General features: G+C 38.3%; 1 protein-coding gene across 7 annotated transcripts in view; it reads left to right on the forward strand.

Annotated features, from left to right (window-relative positions):
* The window catches only part of MIPOL1 (mirror-image polydactyly 1), a 320705-nt gene extending 302796 nt beyond the window's left edge, over positions 1–17909 (forward strand). For all 7 annotated transcript variants that reach the window (XM_045585525.1, XM_045585523.1, XM_045585517.1 and 4 more), the window contains one exon: positions 15700–17909. In XM_045585525.1, coding sequence (XP_045441481.1) covers positions 15700–15766 — 67 coding nt within the window. In that variant the 3' untranslated portion in view covers positions 15767–17909. The remainder of the gene's footprint in view (positions 1–15699) is intronic.
* Positions 17910–22397: the final 4488 nt, after the last annotated feature.

The following is a 22397-nucleotide window of genomic DNA, read 5'->3' on the forward strand; positions in this document are numbered from 1 at the left end:
TCTTTGAAGATCCTTGGGTAACCTTATTACCATGGGTTTTGAACTATATTCAGTAGTTTGCTTGCTTCTACTTCTTAAATTTGTGACTTTTTTTGTAGCTGCATTTTGGCTGCTTACTTATGTCTGTTTCTATGTGTTAGGTAGAGCTGCTATGTTACCAGGAATTGGTAGAGTGGCCTTGCATAGTAGGTGTCCTATAGGGTCCAGTGGCTCAATCACCTGAGCTAGGCACTCTAGGTTTGCCCTGTGTCAGCTGTGTGCCCAGCCTTGTTGTAGTTGAGCCTTGATTGCTGTTGGTGTCACTGGGAGGAGTTGACCTCCAGGCCAATTGGCTGTGAGGACCCGCTGCAACTATAGTGGGAGGGTTGCTGTGCAGGAAACACCCCTAGGGAAAAGGACTTGCTTCAGTGGGCTTTGGTTTTCACTGAGCCTAACTCTTAACTTTGTCACTTATGAATGTGCAGAGTTGTAATCTGCTATGATCTGAAGCTGTCCACCAGGTGTACTGGCTCTAGGGCCTCCAGGGAGGTGCAAAGTCAGTCACTGCCTGGGGCCACATGGCAGGAGCTACAGAAGGATCTAAAGATGGCTGCTGCTTGCTATATGTATTGGGTTGAAGATACCCAGGCAAGGTCCAGCTATGAAGTAAAGCATGCTGGTGCTAGCGCCAGGTTTAGGGATTTTTATTGATTGGTTTGGGGCATGCTGACACTACAGCTTGTTTTAGAGATTTTAGGAAAGTCTGAAGCCTGAGCCAAGACAGACCATTAGTATGAAAAAGCTGCTGCAAACAGCTTTTTTGGTGTGGCTGCAAATTAGATGGGGTGGGGTTTCAGGTAATCCCTAGGGCAGAGCAAGCAGTGTGCTCCAGGCTGATAGAGAGTCAAATATGGCTACCAGTGAGCCCTGCAACAGGTGAGATCCCAGCACAGGAACAATGACTCTTACGAGCACCCTGATCTGGGAGAAAGCTGCCCTGAATTCCTGCCCTGATGCCAGATAGTCCAGTTCCTCCCCATATGTGTCTGGGTCCCCCAGAGCAACCTGGTGCTGGGAATTTGAGTAAGTTCATGCCCAGCCCTTTACTTTTTATTTTTTTTTAATATTTTTTATTTATTTTTTACAGAGAGGAAGAGAAAGGGATAGTTAGTTATTGTAGAAACATCCATCAGCTGCCTCTTGCACATCCCATACTGGGGATGTGTCCACAACCAAGGTACATGCCCTTGACAAGAATCAAACCTGGGACCTTTCAGTCTGCAGGCCGACGCTCTAACCATTGAGCCAAACCGGTTTTGGCTATGAGCCAGCCCTTTAAATGGAATAACTGGGTCTCCAGCAGCCTCCCTGTGACTCAGCCACAATTCCTGCTGGCTTTTACAGCCCATAATTGTGGGTACTTCTCTTCCTAGTCTGGAACCTGATCTGGGGGTCTACTGTGGGGTTGGGACCCCTTGCTCCTCATGGGTGGCCTCCTCAGAGATGATCTCACCCCTGATTTAAAAAACAAAAAAAAAACAAAAAAACAGCACATGTGGGTGTTGAACCAGCCCATTCCACACCTCCACTCCTCCTACCAGTCTCTGTGTTTTCTTCTTTATTTCTCTAGTTGTAAGACTTCCATTCAGCTTACTTTCACACAATTCTGAATGATGGTTGTTCTGTATTTTAGTTATAATTTTGATGTGGTTGTGGGAGGCGGCGAGTGCAGGTACTTACTGACACTGCCATCTTGGTTTCAACCCAAAATCATTTCACTGGGCTAAGATCAGGAAGTTTGCAGTCTGCATTTGTCCTGGAGGTTCTCCATAATCTATTTCTCAAGGCCATCTGCATGCTTGCCTTGTGGGGCTGCTTACCGTGTTTCCCTGAAAATAAGACATTCTTCAAAAATAAGACCTAGCGCATGGAAAAAAATAAGACATCTCCTGAAAATAAAATCTAGCCCATCTTTGGGAGCAAAAATTAATATAAGACACTGTCTTATTTTGGGGGAAACAGGGTATCTTCAAAGCCAGCCAAACACAGCATATTCTCTCTCTCCTCCCTTCCCTTCTCTTCCCCTCCCCTCTCCTTTCTCCCCTCCTCTTTCCTCCTCTCCTCTCCTCTCCTCTCTCTCCTCTCTTTCTCCCCCTCTGATACTGTCTCCATGGTCACATCTTTTCTCTCAGGAACATCATACTTCTAATCTAAGCACATTTGAATAGGCATGTACTAACTTTTTTTTTTGTTTGTTTTATTTAATCTCAAAGATAAATCCAAGATTTTTTTTTTTGCTTAATTTCAAGGTGGGAAACAATTGTGTGGTGTTAATACAAATCTAAAGCTAAACAAAGCATGGTAAATAAAATGACCCAGGAGTTGTGATGCCTGAGTACAGCATACTCCCACTTTCCCATTATCTCCCTGTGTAGCACATCCTCTTCTTCACAATATTTAAAACTGTAGAACTATTTTCAAAGATATAACCTAGAGATCACTATATTATAACTTGCTATAACAGAGAGGTTTGTGGGGGGTTTTTGTGTACGTGTGGGGGTGTGTGGTTTTTTTTACAGTCCATCTTTATTTACAGAGTACCTCGTATTTGTAAAAAGACTGTGTGACATATATCTACAGTAAACACACCTAAAACCTTTGTAGAACACAACTGTTCAAAAGATAGCAGTTACAGAGTAAGTACTCAAGGTATATTTCTGAATGAAGGAATAATAGTGCTTGATATAGTGACTAAATTAATCTGTCCCTATTATTTCTTTGTATAACTTATTTTAACAACTTAAAATATCTTTTTATAAAGCAAAATATTTCTGGGGAAAGGATTGAATTAGGTTTATTAATGTGAAAATTATAGTAAAAATCAACAAAATAATTAGTAAATGGTTAGTAATGATGCTTTAAAACTAAATATTTTTTACTAAATGTACCCAATTTTTGCTGTTTTTCCTTTCTTCTTTTATTAATAAATGTAGACCCAGTCACAAAGACCAGTTGACAACAAATAAAAACAATCTTATATGTAAACAAAGATGATAGTCACGTCCTTGATATTACTTAAGAGATAATGCAATTCCCAAAATATATTTATTGGGTTTTTTTTGTTTGTTTTAAACATATTTTATTGATTTTGTACAGAGAGGAAGGGAGAGAGATAGAGAGTTAGAAACATCGATGAGAGAGAGAGTCATCGATCAGCTGCCTCTTGCACACCCCCTACTGGGGATATGCCCGCAACCAAGGTACATGCTCTTGACCGGAATCGAACCCGGGACCTTTCAGTCCCCAAGCCGACGCTCTATCCATTGAGCCAAACCAGTCTCCGCCAAAATATATTTATTGTGATGTTGAAATTCCTCCATGAGATCCACATGTTTGGGTTAAAGCTATATATTATAATAAAATGCACATAGATATACTTGGTAGCCTTTTTTCAATCACTAACAGTATTTTTAAAATTAACATTTTTAAAGGCTAGTATTTAGAGTTAATAGAAGGAAAAAATGAGGAGACTAGATATTTGCTAAGAAGTCAGAAAAGTACCTTTGGGTAAATTTCTGCTCAGCAATTTGGTTTTGGTTTTGGTTTCTCTCTGTCCCTCTAGATTTCTTTTTTGCTGTTGGAATTCCATTTTAATAATTATAATTATCAGCCGAAGCTGGTTTGGCTCAGTGGTAGAGCGTCGGACTGCGGACTGAAAGGTCCCATGTTCGATTCCGGTCAAGGGCATGTACATTGGTTGCGGGCACATCGCCGGTAGGGGGTGTGCAGGAGGCAGCTGGTCGATGTTTCTCTCTCATTGATGTTTCTAGCTCTCTATCTCACTCCCTTCCTCTCTGTAAAAAAATCAATAAAATATAGTTTTTTAAAAAGCCATTCAAAAACAATAATAATTATAATTATCAAATTATTTTAGGCATAGCTCAATAGGAAATAAAGAAACTTTTCCACTTTCACAGTTCTGCCCTATGACTGGCCAAAACAAAGCAAATGTTGTGGGACCATTTTATATGAAGTATAGGGAAGAATGGCCCAAAATTATTTCAAGAACCATAATAATTTTGTAAGCTTTATTGCCTCAGTATCACCTTGTGTTTGGGGTGGTAGAGGTTGTGGGAACTATATAAACCTAATTTGTTGATTTGAAAGTTTTCATATCTGAACATATACTTTGCTTCCGCTTACATAGTCTATAAGTTTACCATCATTCAGTACTGATGGAAATTCTCAAATCTCATGGCAACCATAAAATATTAGAGAAACCTGAATGAAGTGGATCAGATAGTAAAAGAACCTTTTGAAATACATCCTTTGATTTCTACTTAATCTCAAAGATCCTGATATGAGGATTAACAAGGAGATGAATGCTTGATTCTAATTGGTAATAGCATATCCATGTAAATTCATCCATGACATTAACTAGGCTACAATTTAAAAGACTTGATAGCTGTTAGAGGGGAGAGGTGCTGGGAGGCTGGGTGAAATAGCGGAAGGAATTAAAACACACACTCTCTCTCTCTCTCTCTCTCTCTCTCTCTCTCTCTCTCTCTCTCTCACACACACACACACACACACACACACACACACACACACAGCAAAACTCAGACTCAGCCAACAGTGATTACCAGAGGGAAAGGGGATAGGGCTGGTAGAAATGGTGGCAGGAGACTAGCCTTGGGTGGTGAACACACAGTAACAATGTACAGATGTGTTCTAGAATTGTAGTACACTTGAAACCTATATAAGTTCATTAACCAATGTAACCCCAATAAATTTAATTTTTAAAATCTCTTTTTTAGATAACCCCCAAAATAAATAATTGATTTAAAAATAAATAAAAATGTCCCTAACCATTTGAATTTATAACCTGTTTTCTAATAAAAATCTTAAAAGTAATGTTCATTTATAGTTCCTATTTATTTTTATGGCATTCTTTTCTAAATTTTTATAAGAATTTATAAATTAAATAATTGTCCTATATTATATTTTTCCTTCAGTGAATTGATCTTGTGATGATTACTTTGGCTTTCTATATCTCTGATTATAATTTATTTCCTCACTTTCTCTAGTATAATTACAGTTGAAATCATATTTAACTATTATTATTATTATTATTATTATTATAGAAATTCTAGGTAAATAAGTGATTCCCATATCCAAATCAGCCACAATTCATTATTAACTTGCTGAAAAGAATACAAAAAAAATGTTTAGGCTTAAAGCTTTATAAAAATGAGATCTATTTGTAAGTTCTTATTTGTTCAGTAGTGAAGTCTTCCAATTTTTAAAAATGTCTCTTTGGGTAAGGTAAAATCCATAATACCATCATAGTACTGTTAAATTGGTAATATTTTGGAATTTATTATTTGGTTTTGGTAAAGAATGAGTCATGAACTTTTCAGTGAATATATCTTGACTGTTGAAACAGAACAATCGTTAAATTTTAATTTAAAAATAGAGTAAGTGCTATGGGTGGTGAACCATATAAGTCATGACATCAGCAAGCAGTGCTCTACAAACAAATCATATTTGCTAAGTATCATCACAGACCAGAAACTCTTGTTTTCATGCCACACATGATCTGATTAGAACATCCAGTTTTATACCCTCTCTCTCTCTACTTCAGTGGTATCTACTAATCAGTGCCATTCCTTTAACGTGAGTTTCAGGCACCTGATTTAGTGTCTCTCCCTCTCTTCCCCAGCTTCTACATTCATGCTAAGTAAAGTCAGTATCATTTTTAGTCTGTCTTACTTTTGCCTCCCGAGTGCCAATGACTTTTACCTCTTCTCCACTTCAGCTACAGTAGACATTTCCGTCACTCAGAACCTTTCTACATCTGAAATCCTAAGATCACAGTTGCTGCTTTGACAATAGACACAGTTTTATTCCAACTACTATTGCTGTTTAGCTTCATTCAGCACAAACCAAGACAACATCTATTTTTGTTGTCTCCATTTTTCCTAAACCACCAGCCCCTTATAGACTCGCTTTCTTCTCCAGCCAAGCTGGATTCTCGGTTTAATCACTCTCTCCCCAGGACACATTCTTCTTATATCATGTATTTCTCAGTTCACTTGTCATATCTTATCTATCCTATCTAATAAAAGAGAAATATGCAAATTGACCATCACTCCAATACATACGATGGCTGCCCCCATGTGGACACAAAATGGCTGCCACAAGATGGCCAGCAGGGGAGGGCAGTTGTGAGGGACCCAAGCATGAAGGAGAGAGCAGTTGGGGGGGGACTAGGCCTACAGGGGAGCACAGTTGGGGGACCAGGCCTTCAGGGGAGGGCAGTTAGGGGTGCCCATGCCTGAAGGGGAGGCCAGTTAGGGGTGATCAGGCCTTAAAGGGAGGGCAGTTAGGTACAGTCAGGCTGGCAGGGTAGCAGTTAGGCATCAATCAGGCTGGCAGGGGAGTGGTTAGGGGGTGATCAGACTGGCAGGCAAAAGTGGTTCGGGGCAATCAGGAAGGCAGGCAGGTGAGCAGTAGGGGGCCAGCAGTCCTGGATTGTGAGAGGGATATCTGACTGCCCATTTAGGCCCTATCCTAACTGGATCTCAGATTGGAGAGGGTGCAGACTGGGCTGAGGGACACCCCTCTCACCCCATGCACGAATTTTGTGCTCTGGGCCTCTGGTAAGCCATATTTGTATATAACTTCTTCTGTAATTTGCCCTCTTCATATCGACCCCAAAAGTATAGAGTCAGTGAAGGGCAGGGAAAGTCATGTAACTATGATGATCAATGTGTCCTGCAAAATTTGTAGTCTCTAACATTCCTTTCACATGCCAAAGATCACCTTTCTTGCCACATTAGATTGCCACCTTTCTCCTCCAGCCTTTATTTTTCACCCTGTGCTTTAGAAGAGAACTCTGCCTCCTACTCCATGGGGAAAACTGAATATAAAATTGAATTGATAGGCATACATTCTGTCAGTTAACTTCCTCTACTCCTACAAAATTACCCGCAGTTGTATTCTCCCCACTCTTTTCCTTTAGTCTCCAAGGAAAAGTTGCCCAGTCCTATTTTCCATGATTATATTTTAAGTCATGTTTACAATCCTATCCTCTGAGAACCTATTTTAAAAGGTATCATCTTCAAGATGGCAGTTGGCAGGATGGCAGAGAGGAAGAAAATGTGAGAGTGTGAGGGAGCAGAAGGGGAGTGTGGACGTGGGGTGTGTGTGTATGTGTGAGAAAGAAAGAAAAAGAGAGAGAGAGAGAGAGAGAGAGAGAGAGAGAGAGAGAGAGAGAGAGAGAGAGAATCCTGCAAGACTTTCTGTGGCTGGTGGACTAGGCTGTCATAGATGGGGAGCCCCCACTACCACTGCAAGCACTCCCCTGTGGCAGCATTGGCACAGAAAGCGTGCTATCTTGCAGGACAAAAAAAGCTGTGACTAGGAGCCCAGCCTCACCACCACCCAGACTGGCCTCAAACAAAAACCACACCTCTACAGCCACTCTGGACTAAGACCTATTACCACAGCTGCAGACCCATGGACACTGATACTCAAGCCAGCCCGGCCTCAGGCTCCTGTGAGTCCCGGAGGGCATTCGCTGCCACCGGTGGCATAGGTCCCACACATCCCAAGCCACCCCTGAAGGTCAACGTGCATGGCTCCTACCGGATGCGCCTCCCTGGCACCGAGGCTAGCCCCTAACTATCTGCACATGTGGCTCCTGCTGGCCGCATCTCCCAGACACCCCAGTCAGCCGCTGACTGTCAGTGTGTGGCTACCACCAGACTGCAGCAGCCGCTCATCTACCAGGCACCATAGCCAGCCCCTGACTGTGCACACAGCTCCTTCTGGACTGTGGCGGCCCCTCCTCCCCCGCCCCTATCATCCAAAAGATGCAAATCAAAATAACAATGAGGTACCATCTCACACATGTCAGAATAGCTACCATCAACAAATCAACAAAGGACAAGTGCTGACTATTTTGCTTCCTACGGCTTCTTCTAAGTGCAAAAGGAACCCTCTTGTACTGCTGGTGGGAATGCAGACTGGTGTAGCCACTGTGGAAAACAGTATGGGTTTCCTCAAAAAATTAAAAATGGGACTTCCATTTAACCCAGTAATCCCACTTCTAGGAATATATCCCAAAAACAGATTAATCAGAAACGATATATGCACCCTTATGTTCATAGCAGAACAATTTACAATAGCTAAGATTTTAAAACAGCCTAAGTGCCCACCAGCAGATGAGTGGATTAGAAAATTGTGGTATATCTACTCAATGGAATACTACACTGCTGTAAAAAGAAGAAGAAGGAGGAGGAGGAAGAGGAAGAGGAGGAAGAGAAGGAAGGAATTCTTGCCATTTGCAACAGCAAATGGATAGAACTGGAGAGCATTATGCTAAGTGAAATAAGCCAGTCAGAGAAAGGTAAATATCACATGATCTCACTCATTTGAGGAATTTAATGAACAACATAAACTGATGAACAAAAATAGAACCAGAGTCATAGAAGCATTGAACAGACTATGCACCCTATTAGAGAAGGCAGGGGGTGAGGGGAGTGAGGGGGTAAGAGATCATCCAAAGGACTTGTATGCATACATTTGAGCGTAACCAATGGACACAGATGAGGGGTGGGGCCATCAGGCAGAGGTCTGTGGGTGAAAAGGCAGATTTATGTAATACTTTAAACAATAAATAAATTTAAATTTTAAAAAAGGTATCATGTTCATCCCTTATACTTTAGTGTCTTCCTATAGTCTTCCCTCCCATAACCCATAAACATATCCCTGTGCCATCCATTTCTTTAAAAAGTTCCTTAGCCTAACACCCATCCCCCTATAATTGCAATCTTCTTTACTTTCTAACCAAGCTCTTATAAAACAGCCTTTTTTATAAAGTTAGTCTTCACTTTTTCACATTCCATTCAGGCTTCCTCCTACTTCCATCATGCTATTAAAACTGCCCTGAAAAGGTTGTCATTCCCTAATCAAATGCACTTTTCACTTTGATCTGGTCTAAGTATTTAACCCTGTTGAGCACGCCCTTCTTGAAATTCTCTTCTCTAGATTCTGTTACGGCACCTACTCTTGATCCATCTTTCACTTTCCTGCTTTCTCAAATTCTCATGTCACCCTCTTTACTTTAAATATTTGTTTTCACTTTGGTTCTGTCCTCTTCCCGTCTCACTTCTTTATTTCTCTCTCTAAGCATTCCCACCCACTTCAATGGCTTCAGATGCAAATTAGAGCACAGCCTAGTCATGGCCCATCAGCCTCATTTCGGCTCTTCTCCGCCTCCTCTACTTCCTGATCCAGAGAAACCATACAACTAGCAGGACTGGACACATCATGCTTTCCTTCCTCTGTGCCTTCACTTCCCACACATTATTGTTTCTTCCTGGAATGCCTGCCTTACCCCCTTCTCCATACCACCCTTCTCAGTGTGACTCTTTCCTTCTTATCCTTCAATACTTAACTTACACATTTATCAGGAAGTTTCGCAGACTCCTTTCCCAACACTTTCTTGCCCTTTCTGTTTAATACTTGTGCTTATCCTTTTATGATGGCATTTACCAGTCACTTGTTGAAGTTATCTATGTTCCCTCCTTATTTTTCTTACAAGCAGGGCCCATGTCCTGTTTTTTGAATAATCCGTGCTAGAACAATAATTGGTACATAGGAATTACAGAACAAATGCTTATTGATTGAACTGAGATCTGTCTCACAAATCTAGAATTCTTTCTTTAACATACATTCTTATATACTAGTACATTGCCTACTTAGCATCCCTACTTATTGTTCCACCAACATGTCAAATTTGAATTACCAAGCCGAATTCATCCTACACACACATATCTCCAACAAAATTTTCTGCTCTTCCTCTCCACTATGTCGGTTGGCAGAAGGCTACTAGTATCTGCCTATTCACCAAAGCCAGACACCTGAGAGCCATCTTTCTGGACCACCTCATCTCACTTGACCTACTCTCAAATGTCACAAAGTCTTTTGGATTCCATATTCTACATATCTTTCAAATTCATCCCCTTTTTTCCATCTGCATGGCTGCAGCTCTGTTTCAAATCTTCATAACATAAAATTAGCCATTTTAGCTATTTTTTTAAGTGTACAGTTTTGTGGTCTTAAGTACATTCACATTGTTGTGCTTACTAGAATAATTTTAATAAAAAACTGTCTGGACTTCCTACTTATAGGCTTACTGCCAGTGTGATCGTTCTAAAATGAAAATTACGGCACTAGATAAATTTAAAACCTTTTCATTGCCTCCTACTGTCTACATTAGTGGTTTTAGCACAAAGTTTTCACAGGTTTGAACTGAAGTAAGAAAATATATATACAATAATGTATCACATTCCTTCCTCTAGATTTTTTCAGCTTAGAGGTTGAGTGAATTAATAAACATTAATAATAAGATAAGAAATACTAAAACACATAGGGGAGGTAAGGAAAGTTTTGTTTTAGATCAGAAGTAAGAGGAGTTGACTTGAGGGCACTTGCATATGTGAATCCAAAACTCAGAAAAGAGTTGTGATGGAAATCTGTATTTGGAAGTCCTAGTCTTTAAGTGGAATAAAGGAAGCAAATAACATCTCTTAAGGAATTCATAAAAAGTATAATGAAAAGATAATAAAATAAAAAGATCAGAGAAAGAACAGCCATCATAGCAAAAGAAAAAAATACATTTCAAGTCTCCTCACCCTGCTGCCATGGTTTCAGGGGGCTAGACCCCCTGAACTAATTATAAACTAATGGAAAACTCAAAGGGCAGCACTTTTCAAAGCTTTTCTTCTCCTCTGCTGGAAGAAGATGGTTATCCATCTCTCTTGAATTTCCCTGGTTCTTTCTCTTTGAAAAAAAAAAAAAAAAGTAATTTTAAGGAAACTATGTTTGATGGGGTAACCTCATTGCCTAAAAAAACAGGAATGTTTTTTCTAGAAAAAAATTGACTAGCCAGTGAGAATGCTACTCTCACATTGACAAGTACAAAATTACTCTCAAAATGAGAAATTTGTTGTTTTTACTCCTTTCAATAACTTTGCAACAAAATTATCAATAAGAGTAATTCAAGCCCACACCAATTTAGAAATGAACCTTCAAAGTCACAGTACTTTTGAAAGAGATATAGCACAGGAGAGGTGAGAGATGATAATTAACCTAGCTTGCATCTGGAATTCACTAGCAGTGTAGCACTGATCTAATTACTTTTGGTTTTGTCATGGAGTTATAATAAAAATTAAATATGTGCATAAATTACTTCTCATAGTCCCTGGTACACAGTACCCATTAAGTATTACTTGCCTTTTTTTTAATATGTCACAATATTCTGCAAAAGTAAAAATTAGAAGTAAATCAATTAGGAAAATTGTAAATAAGTTATGGTTCATCAACTTGATAGAAAGCCATGTATTTCCATAGACACAGGCAACAGTGTGGTGAGAGCCAGAGGGAAAGGGGGGTGGAGGTAGGTGGATGTGGGCAATGGTGACATAAAGTCACTTTGCTTGGGGCAATGGGTACATGACAGTGTACAGATGATGTTTTATTGAGTTTGAACTTGAAACCTTTACAGTTTTGTGAACCAATATCACCCCAAGAATGCAATTTTAATCAAGTAAAATAAAACTAAAACTATGTATTTTGTTGCATTACATGCATATTACACAGATACATAGAAAATATAAAAATAAATAGAGGCCTGGTGCATGAAATTTATGCACAAGTAGGGTCCCTAAGCCAGACCAGCAATCAGGGCCAATGGAGGCCTTCCGACTGCCAGCCAAGGCCTTTCTTCCAGCTGCCAGCCAGGGCCTCCCTTCTCTGGCTGCTGGCTGCTGGCCGGGGCCTTCCTTTGTTCCATGCCATCCCCTGGTGGTCAACACACATCACAGCAAGTGATCCAACTCCTGAGGGGACACTTTGCATATTATACTTTTATATATATACGGATATTCACTGCAAAAATAAGTTTCCTATCTAGAATATAGCTAACTATATTTTTTAAGTTTATATAGAAACTACTAGAGGCCCGGTGCACAAAATTTGTGCATGGGAGGGTATGTCCCTCAGCCCAGCCTGCACCCTCTCCAATCTGGGTCCCCTTAAGGGATCTCTGACTGCTTGTTTAGGCCCAATCCCAGTAGGATTGAACCTAAACAGGCAGTCAGACATCCTTCTCACAATCCGGGACGGCTGGCTCCCAACTACTCGCCTGCCTGCCTTCCTGATTGCCCCTAACCACTTCTGCCTGCCAGCCTGATCACCCCCTAACCACTCCCCTGCCAGCCTGATTGATTTCTAACTGCTCTCCTTCTAGCCTGATTGCCCCTAACTGCCCAACTTAGCCAGCCTGGTCACCTCTAACTGCCCATCCGTGCAGGCCTGATCACCCCCAATTGCCCTCTCCTGCTGGCTATCATATGGTGGCCATCTTGTGTCAATATGGGGGCAGCCATCTTGTGTGTTGGAGTGATAGTCAATTTGCATATTGCTCTTTTATTAGATAGGATAGAGGCCTGGTGCATGGGTGGGAGCTGGCTGGTTTGCCCTGAAGTGAGTCCCGGATCAGAGTGGGGGTTTCTTTGGGGCATGGAGTGACCTAGGCTAGGGGCCTGTGGTGGTTTGCAGGATGGCCACGACCCCAGTGACCCAAGTGGAGGCCCTGGTATCTGGGATTTATTTATCTTTTATAATTGAAACATTGTAGCTTTGAGCAGAGGCCAGGGCAGGCCAGAGTGGGCAGGAAGCTTGGCTTCTTCTGTTGCTGGGGAAACCCAAGCCTCCTACTTGCTCTGTGGTCACAGCCATCTTGGTTTGGTCAATTTGCATACTCACTTCTGATTGGCTGGTGGGCGTGGCTGGTGGGCGTGGCAGGGTACAATCAATTTGCATGTTTATGACAAAAATAGATGGTAACTACTAAATCCTATTTATGTATAATATCATCAGCTTACTTTTCTCTAATGCATTATTAAAATAATAGATTAAATACACCAACAAACATGTTCCCAATTTGACTAAAGTAAGATTTGAGGGAAAATTTTAGTGAAACTATTATGACAAATAATCTTTTTACCTATAATCTGAGATCTATAGTTCTCCAGTAACCTAAACCTTAGTGGAAATAGCTTTAGCCTAAGAACAAGAAAACGAGACCCAGATTTGTCATTGTTTTACCCACAACCTTGCATAAGGGTTTACTTGTCTGTGCTCCAGTGTCTTTATATTTAAAATAAGGAAATTCTAATCTTAGCTCTAACCTTTTTCCTATTTCATGAAGCCCTAGGGAAACTAGTGTTGAGTAAAATGTAAAGTAGTTGGAGCCTCTTCTAATAACCGACATAATTTTTAAAAAGATATTATTGATTTGGACAGTAAAGAATAGCCTGCAGGCAAATCCTGCAAGGTGCTTCAACAGACATGCACACCTCTCTTCCTGTTGGCACGGTCCACGCTTGGCAGGTCTATCTCATTCCTTACAGGAAGGAATAGGTTCTTCATTGTGTTTCCAAAGTCAGTAAGCTTTTACAAAACTAAGTAATTGACATTTTTCTCATTTCTGGGATCAAATTTTCATAAATCATTCAACCTGGATAAACTGAGAATGTGGTTGATCTAGTAATTGTTGAAATATAGTAAAGACATTGCAAAACATGATATTTAAGTATTTCCTCCTATCCTCTTCCCTTAGCAATTTGTACCAGTTTGAAATAGGAAAAGTCCTAATGTATAAAAAGGAAACAAAAGTAAGAGACCTGTCTGTGAAGGAGAAGCCAAAAGAACTGCACACAGATTCATCTCAGTCATTTGTGATTCCACCAATTCAGAATTTGTAGTGATAATAATAACTATGCAGAATAGAGCTTACTTTTATATTACAAAGAAGTTTTTTAATATTGCAGATAATTTTGTGGAGGAGGAACATATTTAACCAACTTGGAAGTAATGATTTCCTGACTTTTTACAATATACGCGGAGATATGCTCTTAATGTCTTCTCAAGATTCTTACTGGCAGCTATTTGTCAACAGTTAATTCAAGTTCTATCATCTCTTAACAATGCATTTCAAATTCCATACTGACATTTCCCCCTCCTCCACAACCCAACTGAGTGAAACTTTGTCTGTATTAAAGGATTTATGTAATTCTATGAACCATAATATCCGGAGTATATAGGATAGCATTGGTTTTGGTCAATAGTCCAACTTACACAAACTGGTCTGTGAATCTGTGAGTAGAGTGAGTTGTCCAGTGAATCTTCTAGTTCAAATATTTGCACCAATAGGCTGTGAATGTATAAAACTTATGTATAGCTTATATTTGAGAAATTTGTAGTAACAAAATGTAGGACAAATTTGCATATTCACTCTAAGATCATTACTCCATCTCTCAAAGCAAAGATTTTTGATGCATCACATTCTTTCATTCCATATTTGTGTTTTCGAACAGGACTCGATATATGCAGAATCATCCAAAAATCTTGAGCTAGTTTTCAGTGTTAGATGCAGCAGACGAGTCTCTGAACCAGTGTATAGGACACTAAGAATGCTCTCATGCCTTTAGTGTCTAGCTCTGTACTGGGTTTATTTGCAAAGAACCCTCATGCATGGGCCCATATAAATGAGGCTGCTGCTCCCATATAAATGAGACAAGCTGGAGCAGATTAGACTACGTTGCTCAGCAGCCTCTGAGAAAGGAAGATGATATATATACGTATGGGCATGATTTTCGCTTTTAATGAAGACTTCTCTGTATATAACAACAAGCAAGTTTTTAGTTCATGTTTTATACTTTCAGTAAAGAAAGTAAAAGGGAAAAAAAAACAATTAATGGTCGGATTCCATCATCTTTTGTCAAGCAAAACTCTCACTGACCCACAGGAATGTGGTCTCTCTCCCCTAGAGTGGCCTAAACACACACCACAGAATGGGCTTCTGAACTTTTCCCTCTATTTTCCATATAATGGGTAAGTTTTTTTAATCAACTGAAAATCTCCTAACATGGACTAAAAAGCATATTTAGTCATTTCTAACCTATTTATACTTCTCAGGAATAGAAAGTTTTCAAATGTAGTGCGGAAAGTCTGTTTTTATCACCATCAAATCATTTGAATATATTTAAATTATTTTCATGCCACTGAGACATGAGGTTTTTCCCACTAGCCCCTTAAATCCTGGCTGTGTTAGCTAACTCTATGAAAAAGAAATTTAATGAGGAGAATAAATTAAGAATTGTACGTAAGAATTGTACAGTATATCCATGTGTCACTTATTTCGCTACGTAACAGGTGTATGATTGCTAACATTTCTGTATTGAAATAAGGTAAATCAGTTTGAAACTGCTCTCCATTAAATGGGTCCTGCTGTCATTACATAACAATCATTGATTCACAACCTTAACACAAATAGTTAAATGTATTGAAACGAGTACCTTATATTTTTCATGTAGCCTCGAATGCTCACATAATCTGAAGGTCTGGGTTAAAGTTTGTGTTGTTGCTGTTTTTCTTATTTGTTTGTTTGTTTGTTTGTTTGTTTTTAACTCAGATACTTGGCACATAGCACCAGTGTCTCTTGCTTACAGTAATGCTTTATTTCTCAATATGACCACCAGGATTGCTTGGTCATAGGCAGACTTGTCCTTTTTCGGCCACAACATTCCTGACAATAGCTGTACTTTCTACATTCATGTTTCCCTTTCCGCCCCTTGCTCCCAACAGGCTGGAGCGGCTGGTGGACGTCCTGAGGAAGAAGGTGGGAGCAGGGCCAGTGAGGACAGTGATCTGACTGAGAGCGGCGGTCTGGGAAGCAGTCACATCTGGTGACCAGGCTGATTCATTCAACGCTGTGTAAACACTGAAGCCTTAACTTAGCAAACAGTTGTTAGAAGTGGGACACTCCAACCACATTCCAAGCTGAGATAAAATCAAATCACAAATGTTTAACCACTTTGTTGCTGACTTGAGTTATTTATCCGAATGTATTAACTGCGGACTTTTACCAATGGATAGCTATAAAGTTGTAGTTTATTTGGTAACTATTTTCTGCCTCACTGTATTTAACATAACCCTTTTTTACTGGGAGACCATTACAGAAACATTGTGAAGTTGGTCAGGATTATATCTTCACATATGGCCCCTTCTGAATCAAAATGCAGCAAAGTAAATATTGTCTAAACCTTAATCCACTGTGTTAGGTCAAAACTTCAAATACACGCTTTTTTTTTTTTTAATATAGAGTTTATTTCTTACCTGATGAGAGAAGCTCAGACATAAGAGTTAATAGTCTTCCTTCAATGCATGCATGTAATCTTTGTTAGTGTTCAAGAATATTAAGTATGGATACTAAGAATTAAATGTATAATTCCTTTGAATAAGAGTTTGGTACATTAAAATTATCATGATTTTTGTTTCAATAAAAACAATATAGAGTACAATGAAAAGAGGATATTGTTACTGTGTACTTATAAATTCAATATTTTCAACGCTGTGATGAAAAATTACCTAAACTTTATTTAAGCTGTGGAAATTGCCAAGTTTATCTAATGGACGGGGACACTTGGGCTTGAAAATCTGTCTGCCGCATGCAGGGGGCCATCCAACGCGTTGCACGTGCTTTTAGATGATCTTAGATTACCATTTGAATTCTTGTTGTGGAGGAAGAGAATTCGATATGTAACTTACAATAAAATTATAATGTAAAAACGTATGGTCTTGGAAAAGAGAAAACCTACAATTTGGTTCTGGTTACATACCATTTTTCATTTAAGAGATAAAATAGTTATAGCATAGTCATTTCTAACCATATGAAATTATTAATAAAACTAAGATTTGTAGATATGGCTGTAGGAAAAACATGTTCTTTTTTAGATTGAATAGATGAGAGGCCAATAGAAAATTACTGTGTCTAGAATTGGGTGAAAAAGACAAGTAGAGAATAAATTCATGAAAATTTTTTAGGCAAGTGAAACTTTTTCTAAATTCATACACTTCTTTAATTCATCTTTAAGATTGAGGTAAATTATCTATTGTTGCCTGTTTTCAAGACAAGTCAGAGTAATTTATGCACCATTCCTTCATACACCATTTGAGATTATCTGTTTGAATTCTTTTTTTCACTCTGCGGGAAAATCTAAGGTACTTTATCACAGAGTAATGAAAGGACAATAATGCTAACATCAGTTTCTTCCTTATTTTATCCATTAAGTTAACTGAGAGTTAGAATCATGTCATTGAATTTAAATTTAGAATTTTCTCACATTGTCTGTTTTTAATTATTTTTATACTATAAGAGTTAGAAAATAAAGAACAACAGGGGCTAAAATTAATCTATGTGGATCTACTCTATAGTTCTAAAGAGAATTACAGCCTCTCATAGGCCAGGGACTATAAAAATAGAGAAATTTTAAATAATTGAGCCATGCATAGAGTCTTGTCCCGAGGCCCTCATCAAAACATATAATAGCTTAATGTGTGAAGGAACAAGTCATGGAGGTAAGTAAAGAGAAAAAATCTTTGTCACAAAATTGTCCATTCCTGAATCCTCTTCAGATGAGTCACAAAGAAACTTGAATTTTCAATTTCGTCCTAAAGAATAGACAAGTCTTCCTTGAATTATTTTGCTTGGGGTTTTCTAAAACACAAAGTGTAGCAAAAAGACATTTTCGAATTTTCAAACATTTTTCTATACCTAAATGACCAGATTAGAACAAGCAATTTCTGTAATCAATATTCAGAGCTTTTACAGAATTTGATATTATAAATTTAAATTTATAAAACAATTCAAACATCTACTATTATTCAATGTAGGTAATCACCCCAAAATATCACACATCCCCTTGAAAATGATTGTCTACAAAATTACGCATGCCAAGTATTATAGTCAAATATTATCATTAATTGATTTCTTGCACTTAAAAAATATTCACCAACAATGATTCAAATTGTCTATTTTTTTTTTTATGAAGGAATGACCTTGTTCACTGAAGATCAGTTCTCTACATATTCAATAGTAAAGCAATTTCAGAAGTATTTGAAGATATCCTGAGATGTTTCTTTGAGTTTGCTTTAAACATCAAGTCTAATCCCTACTATAACATGATAAATCATTTCTTGGAAAAATAAGTAGTTCAGGAGAAAGTCAGGGAAGATAATACATGCATAGCACTTGATTTTTTTTTTGCATTTATATTTTTATTCTTTCAACCAAATAATAATAATAATAATAAATTATATGTATGAGCCACATAATAATGCTGCTGCTGCTAATTTTAGTATTATTGTTATTATTATTACATACATTTTCCAGATGATGAAACAGTCCCAGAGAGGCTAGGAACTTGCCAAGGACTAGCTAGCGTTTACAAGTGAGGTCTTATAAATAAAACTCCATGCAAACCATAGGTCACCAAACCCTTCAAAATTAAAAAAAAAAAGATTTAAAATCTTACAACCTCTGTTATTGTGCCATTTCTTTTATATACTTATGTATGAATTCTGTAAAATCAAGATTGTACACATTTTGTGTGTGTGTGTGTGTGTGTGTTAATTCACACGAGAATATTTTTCTACTGACTTTTAGAGAGAATGGAATGGTGGTGGTGTTGGGGCGGGGAGGAGGGAAGGTGTTGGTATGGAGACAGGGAGAGATAAACATCAATGTGAGAGAGACATATGGAATGGTTGCCTCCCAAACACACTGGAGATTGAGCCTTCAACCAAGGCTCAATCAAACCCAAGACCCTTCAGTCCTTGGGCTGGTACCCTATCCACTGAGGCAAACTGGCTGGGGCTGAATGCATTTCTTTCAATGAAGAACAAAAATGTGAATTGAACTACACTTGTATATAGATAGCATCATAGCATTGCTGCCTCTCATAGGGTTATAGTAGCAGCTTGCTTTGTCTTAGCCTTCACTAATTAGGAATATTGTGACAATTCATTATTAATGAAAAATAACCTTGAGTTGCTTTTTGCTATTTTAATTTGGCCTATGCTAAAACCTGACATTGTAGTTTTATCAAAAGGAATTCTAAACTTCAAGCAAGGCTTACTCTACCTACCCGAGCAACTGGCAAAGATAAAACTAGTTATAGGCAAATTGTTAGCAAAGTTATTGGTTATAAGCAAGGTAAAAGCAGTTATAGCGGAGCCAATTTTAACATGAGAAAATTTAATTCTACTTTTATAAATAAGCCATATGTTAGAATTATTTAAAATATTTTACCTAATAAAATATTGTCCTTTCGCAATAAGAAAATTCCTTATGTAAAAAAACTGAAGAATCTTCTTATTAGATCACTTACTGACAGGATTAGGTTGTTTTAAAGGGGTTCTCTTTCATGCAAAAACAGGTTGGAATATTAAAAACTTGTTGTTTTTGCTGAAACCGGTTTGGCTCAATGGATAGAGCGTCGGCTTGGGAACTGAAGGGTCCCAGGTTTGATTCCGGTCAAGGGCATGTACCTTGGTTGCGGGCATATCCCCAGTAGGGGGTGTGCAAGAGGCAGCTGATCAATGACTCTCTCTCATCAATGTTTCTAACTCTCTATCTCTCTCCCTTTCTCTCTGTACAAAATCAATAAAATATATATTTTTAAAAAATTTGTTGTTTTTATATTAGATTTAGTTGCATAGAAAAGCATTTTTATGTGGAGTATTTTTAAAGATCATAATTATTTTTAAAGTTCCTATTTTGTTAAAATGTTCATGATTATTGAGTCATATTATAATGATAAAATAGTTTACACATGTTCTCTACTCATATACGTTTTGTATGGAACACAAATTTTTCATAAGACAATATTATACTGTTGATAACTATTTTGACAGCTAGAGGTCCAATGCAGCCAAAACCGGTTTGGCTCAGTGGATAGAGCATCAGCCTGTGGACTGAAAGGTCCCGGGTTCAATCCAGTCAAGGGTATGTACCTTGGTTGCAGGCACATCCCCAGTAGGGAGTGTGCAAGAGGCAACTGATCAATGACTCTCTCTCATCGATGTTTCTAACTCTCTATTCCTCTCTCTTCCTCTCTGTAATAAATCAATAAAATATATCTAAATAAAAAAAATGGAGGCCCAATGTATGAAATTCATGCAAGAGTAGGCCTTCCTTCCCCTGGCTGCCAGCACCAGCTTTCCTCTGGCACCAGGGACCTGGGCTTCCCTTCCGCCCAGCTTTGTCCGAAAGGATGTCTGGAATGATATCTGGTCTATTTAGCATATCATGCTTTTGTTATTATAGATTAAACTATCTACTTATATCTTTTTTATTTTTATTTTTTTTATTATTATTATTTTTTAAATATATTTTATTGATTTTGTACAGAGAGGAAGGGAGAGAGATAGTTAGAAACATCGATGAGAGAGAGTCATCGATCAGCTGCCTCTTGCACACCCCCCACTGGGGATATGCCCGCAACCAAGGTACATGCCCTTGACCAGAATCGAACCCGGGACTCTTCAGTCCCCAAGCCGACGCTCTATCCATTGAGCCAAACCGGTCTCTATCTACTTATATCTATAGATATAAGATGCATCTTTTATTTTTTTTAATATATTCTATTGCACAGAGAGGAAGGGAGAGGGACAGAAAGTTAGAAACATTGTTGAGAGAAACATCGATCAGCCTCCTCCTGCACACCCCCCACTGGGGACACACCCACAACCAAGGTACATGCCCTTTACCGGAACTGAACCTGGGACCCTTGAGTCCGCAGGCTGACGCTCTATCCACTGAGCCAAACCAGTGAGGGCAAGATGTATCTTTATACATGGATATATACCACATGTATACATCTATATACACCGGTATATACACACAGATACATACAGAAAAGTACGTTTGCCTTTTATAAATATTGATTTGCAAGACAACTGCTAGGCTCCAGTGATTTCAGTATTTTGTCCATGTTTTATTAGAAATGCACATGGTTTCTGAGGTTTTTAAACAAATACATGGGATGGTTGAAAGATTTGTATTGCTCATGCTTAGCTAAATATGTCATCTCTAGAAAAGATGGAGTTTATTTTGGCTCTGTTTTAAAAACTCAAATATTTTAAACATTTGTTAAGTTGGAGCTTGCACATTTGAACTAGTAGCATAGGTCCCAGAATAGCATCTCAAGTTACCAAACTTGTAATCCTTTTGCTAGAATACTCTTTATGAAAAACTATTTTTCTCTTTTATGTACTTTAAATTTTATTTATAAAGGTGGAAGTTATTATTTTACTGTAAAATTTCATAAATAGAAAATGACAATGATAGATGTACTTTTGAGAATGATTAAAATATTGTATATTATTGATATTTCTTTGCAGAAATCCAATACATGTATTTACTTTTTTTTTCTGTTTTCTAAATATAGTTTTAGAATATGCTAGCACTTTGGAAAACAACAGTTTCTCAACTATCTAATTATTATCACTGGTGCATTTTAATGCTCAAACTCAAAGATCTAGAATACATATTTACTTTTTATTTACATAAAATCCCCTATTGTAAATTCTACATATTTCAGTGAAGTTCTTATATATTGATCTTAATCAAATTTATAAGAGTACAATCCTGAAGTCAGGATATTCACTATAAAATATACTGCAGTAAGACAACAGATTAAGTTCACTCTGAAACTGTCTGACTTCCTTAACCATTTTAATAAAGATAAAAGTCAATATGAACAAATTTGTTAGGTACCTTAGGAACCTTTCTAAATTACACTATATAATAAAAGGCTAATACGCAAATTGTTCCCTTGACTGGGAGTTCCACCAGCAGTTCAACTGGGCATTTGACCAGGGGACAGGACTGGCCAGCCTACTGCTCGCAGCCCCTCTGCCCAGCCACCTTATTGACCCCTTCCACCCCGATCAGAAGCAGGGCTGGTCAACCAATCTCCCATGTCCCTTCTTCCTAGCCAGCCTGGCCTGATGGGCCCTGATTGGGGCATGCAGCCAGCCCCCACCCATGCATGAATTTGTGCACCAGACCTCTGATTTAGATATAAACTAAAATTATAATAATGAAATATTAAAGAAAAACATTATTTTGGGCAAAATGGTTAGAAAAACCCTAAGGTAAGAGATCAAATTCTAATTTAAAAAAACAATAGACTGAGTCAAGTCTACTAAAACTGCCTCTACTAATTGTGAAATGTATAAGTGGAACCAACAGCTGAAATCTAAAAATGCTGCTTCTGTTGGGTTTGATTACTCAATCATGACAAGAGAAATATAAGCAGACTATAACCGTCTATTACCTGTAGTGAATTTAGAATTTAAAGGTTAGGGTACATGGCTGAAAGAGGACTAGGATAGGGGTGGAACATAGAGGTCTTCAGAGCAAATATTCTATAAATTGGTAATATCTAAATTTCCATTACTGTGTATTAAAATAATGATGTCTTGCGTTGGCCAGTGTG

This window comes from Pipistrellus kuhlii, unplaced genomic scaffold (assembly GCF_014108245.1).
Source record: "Pipistrellus kuhlii isolate mPipKuh1 unplaced genomic scaffold, mPipKuh1.p scaffold_m20_p_1, whole genome shotgun sequence".
NCBI lineage: Eukaryota > Metazoa > Chordata > Mammalia > Chiroptera > Vespertilionidae > Pipistrellus > Pipistrellus kuhlii.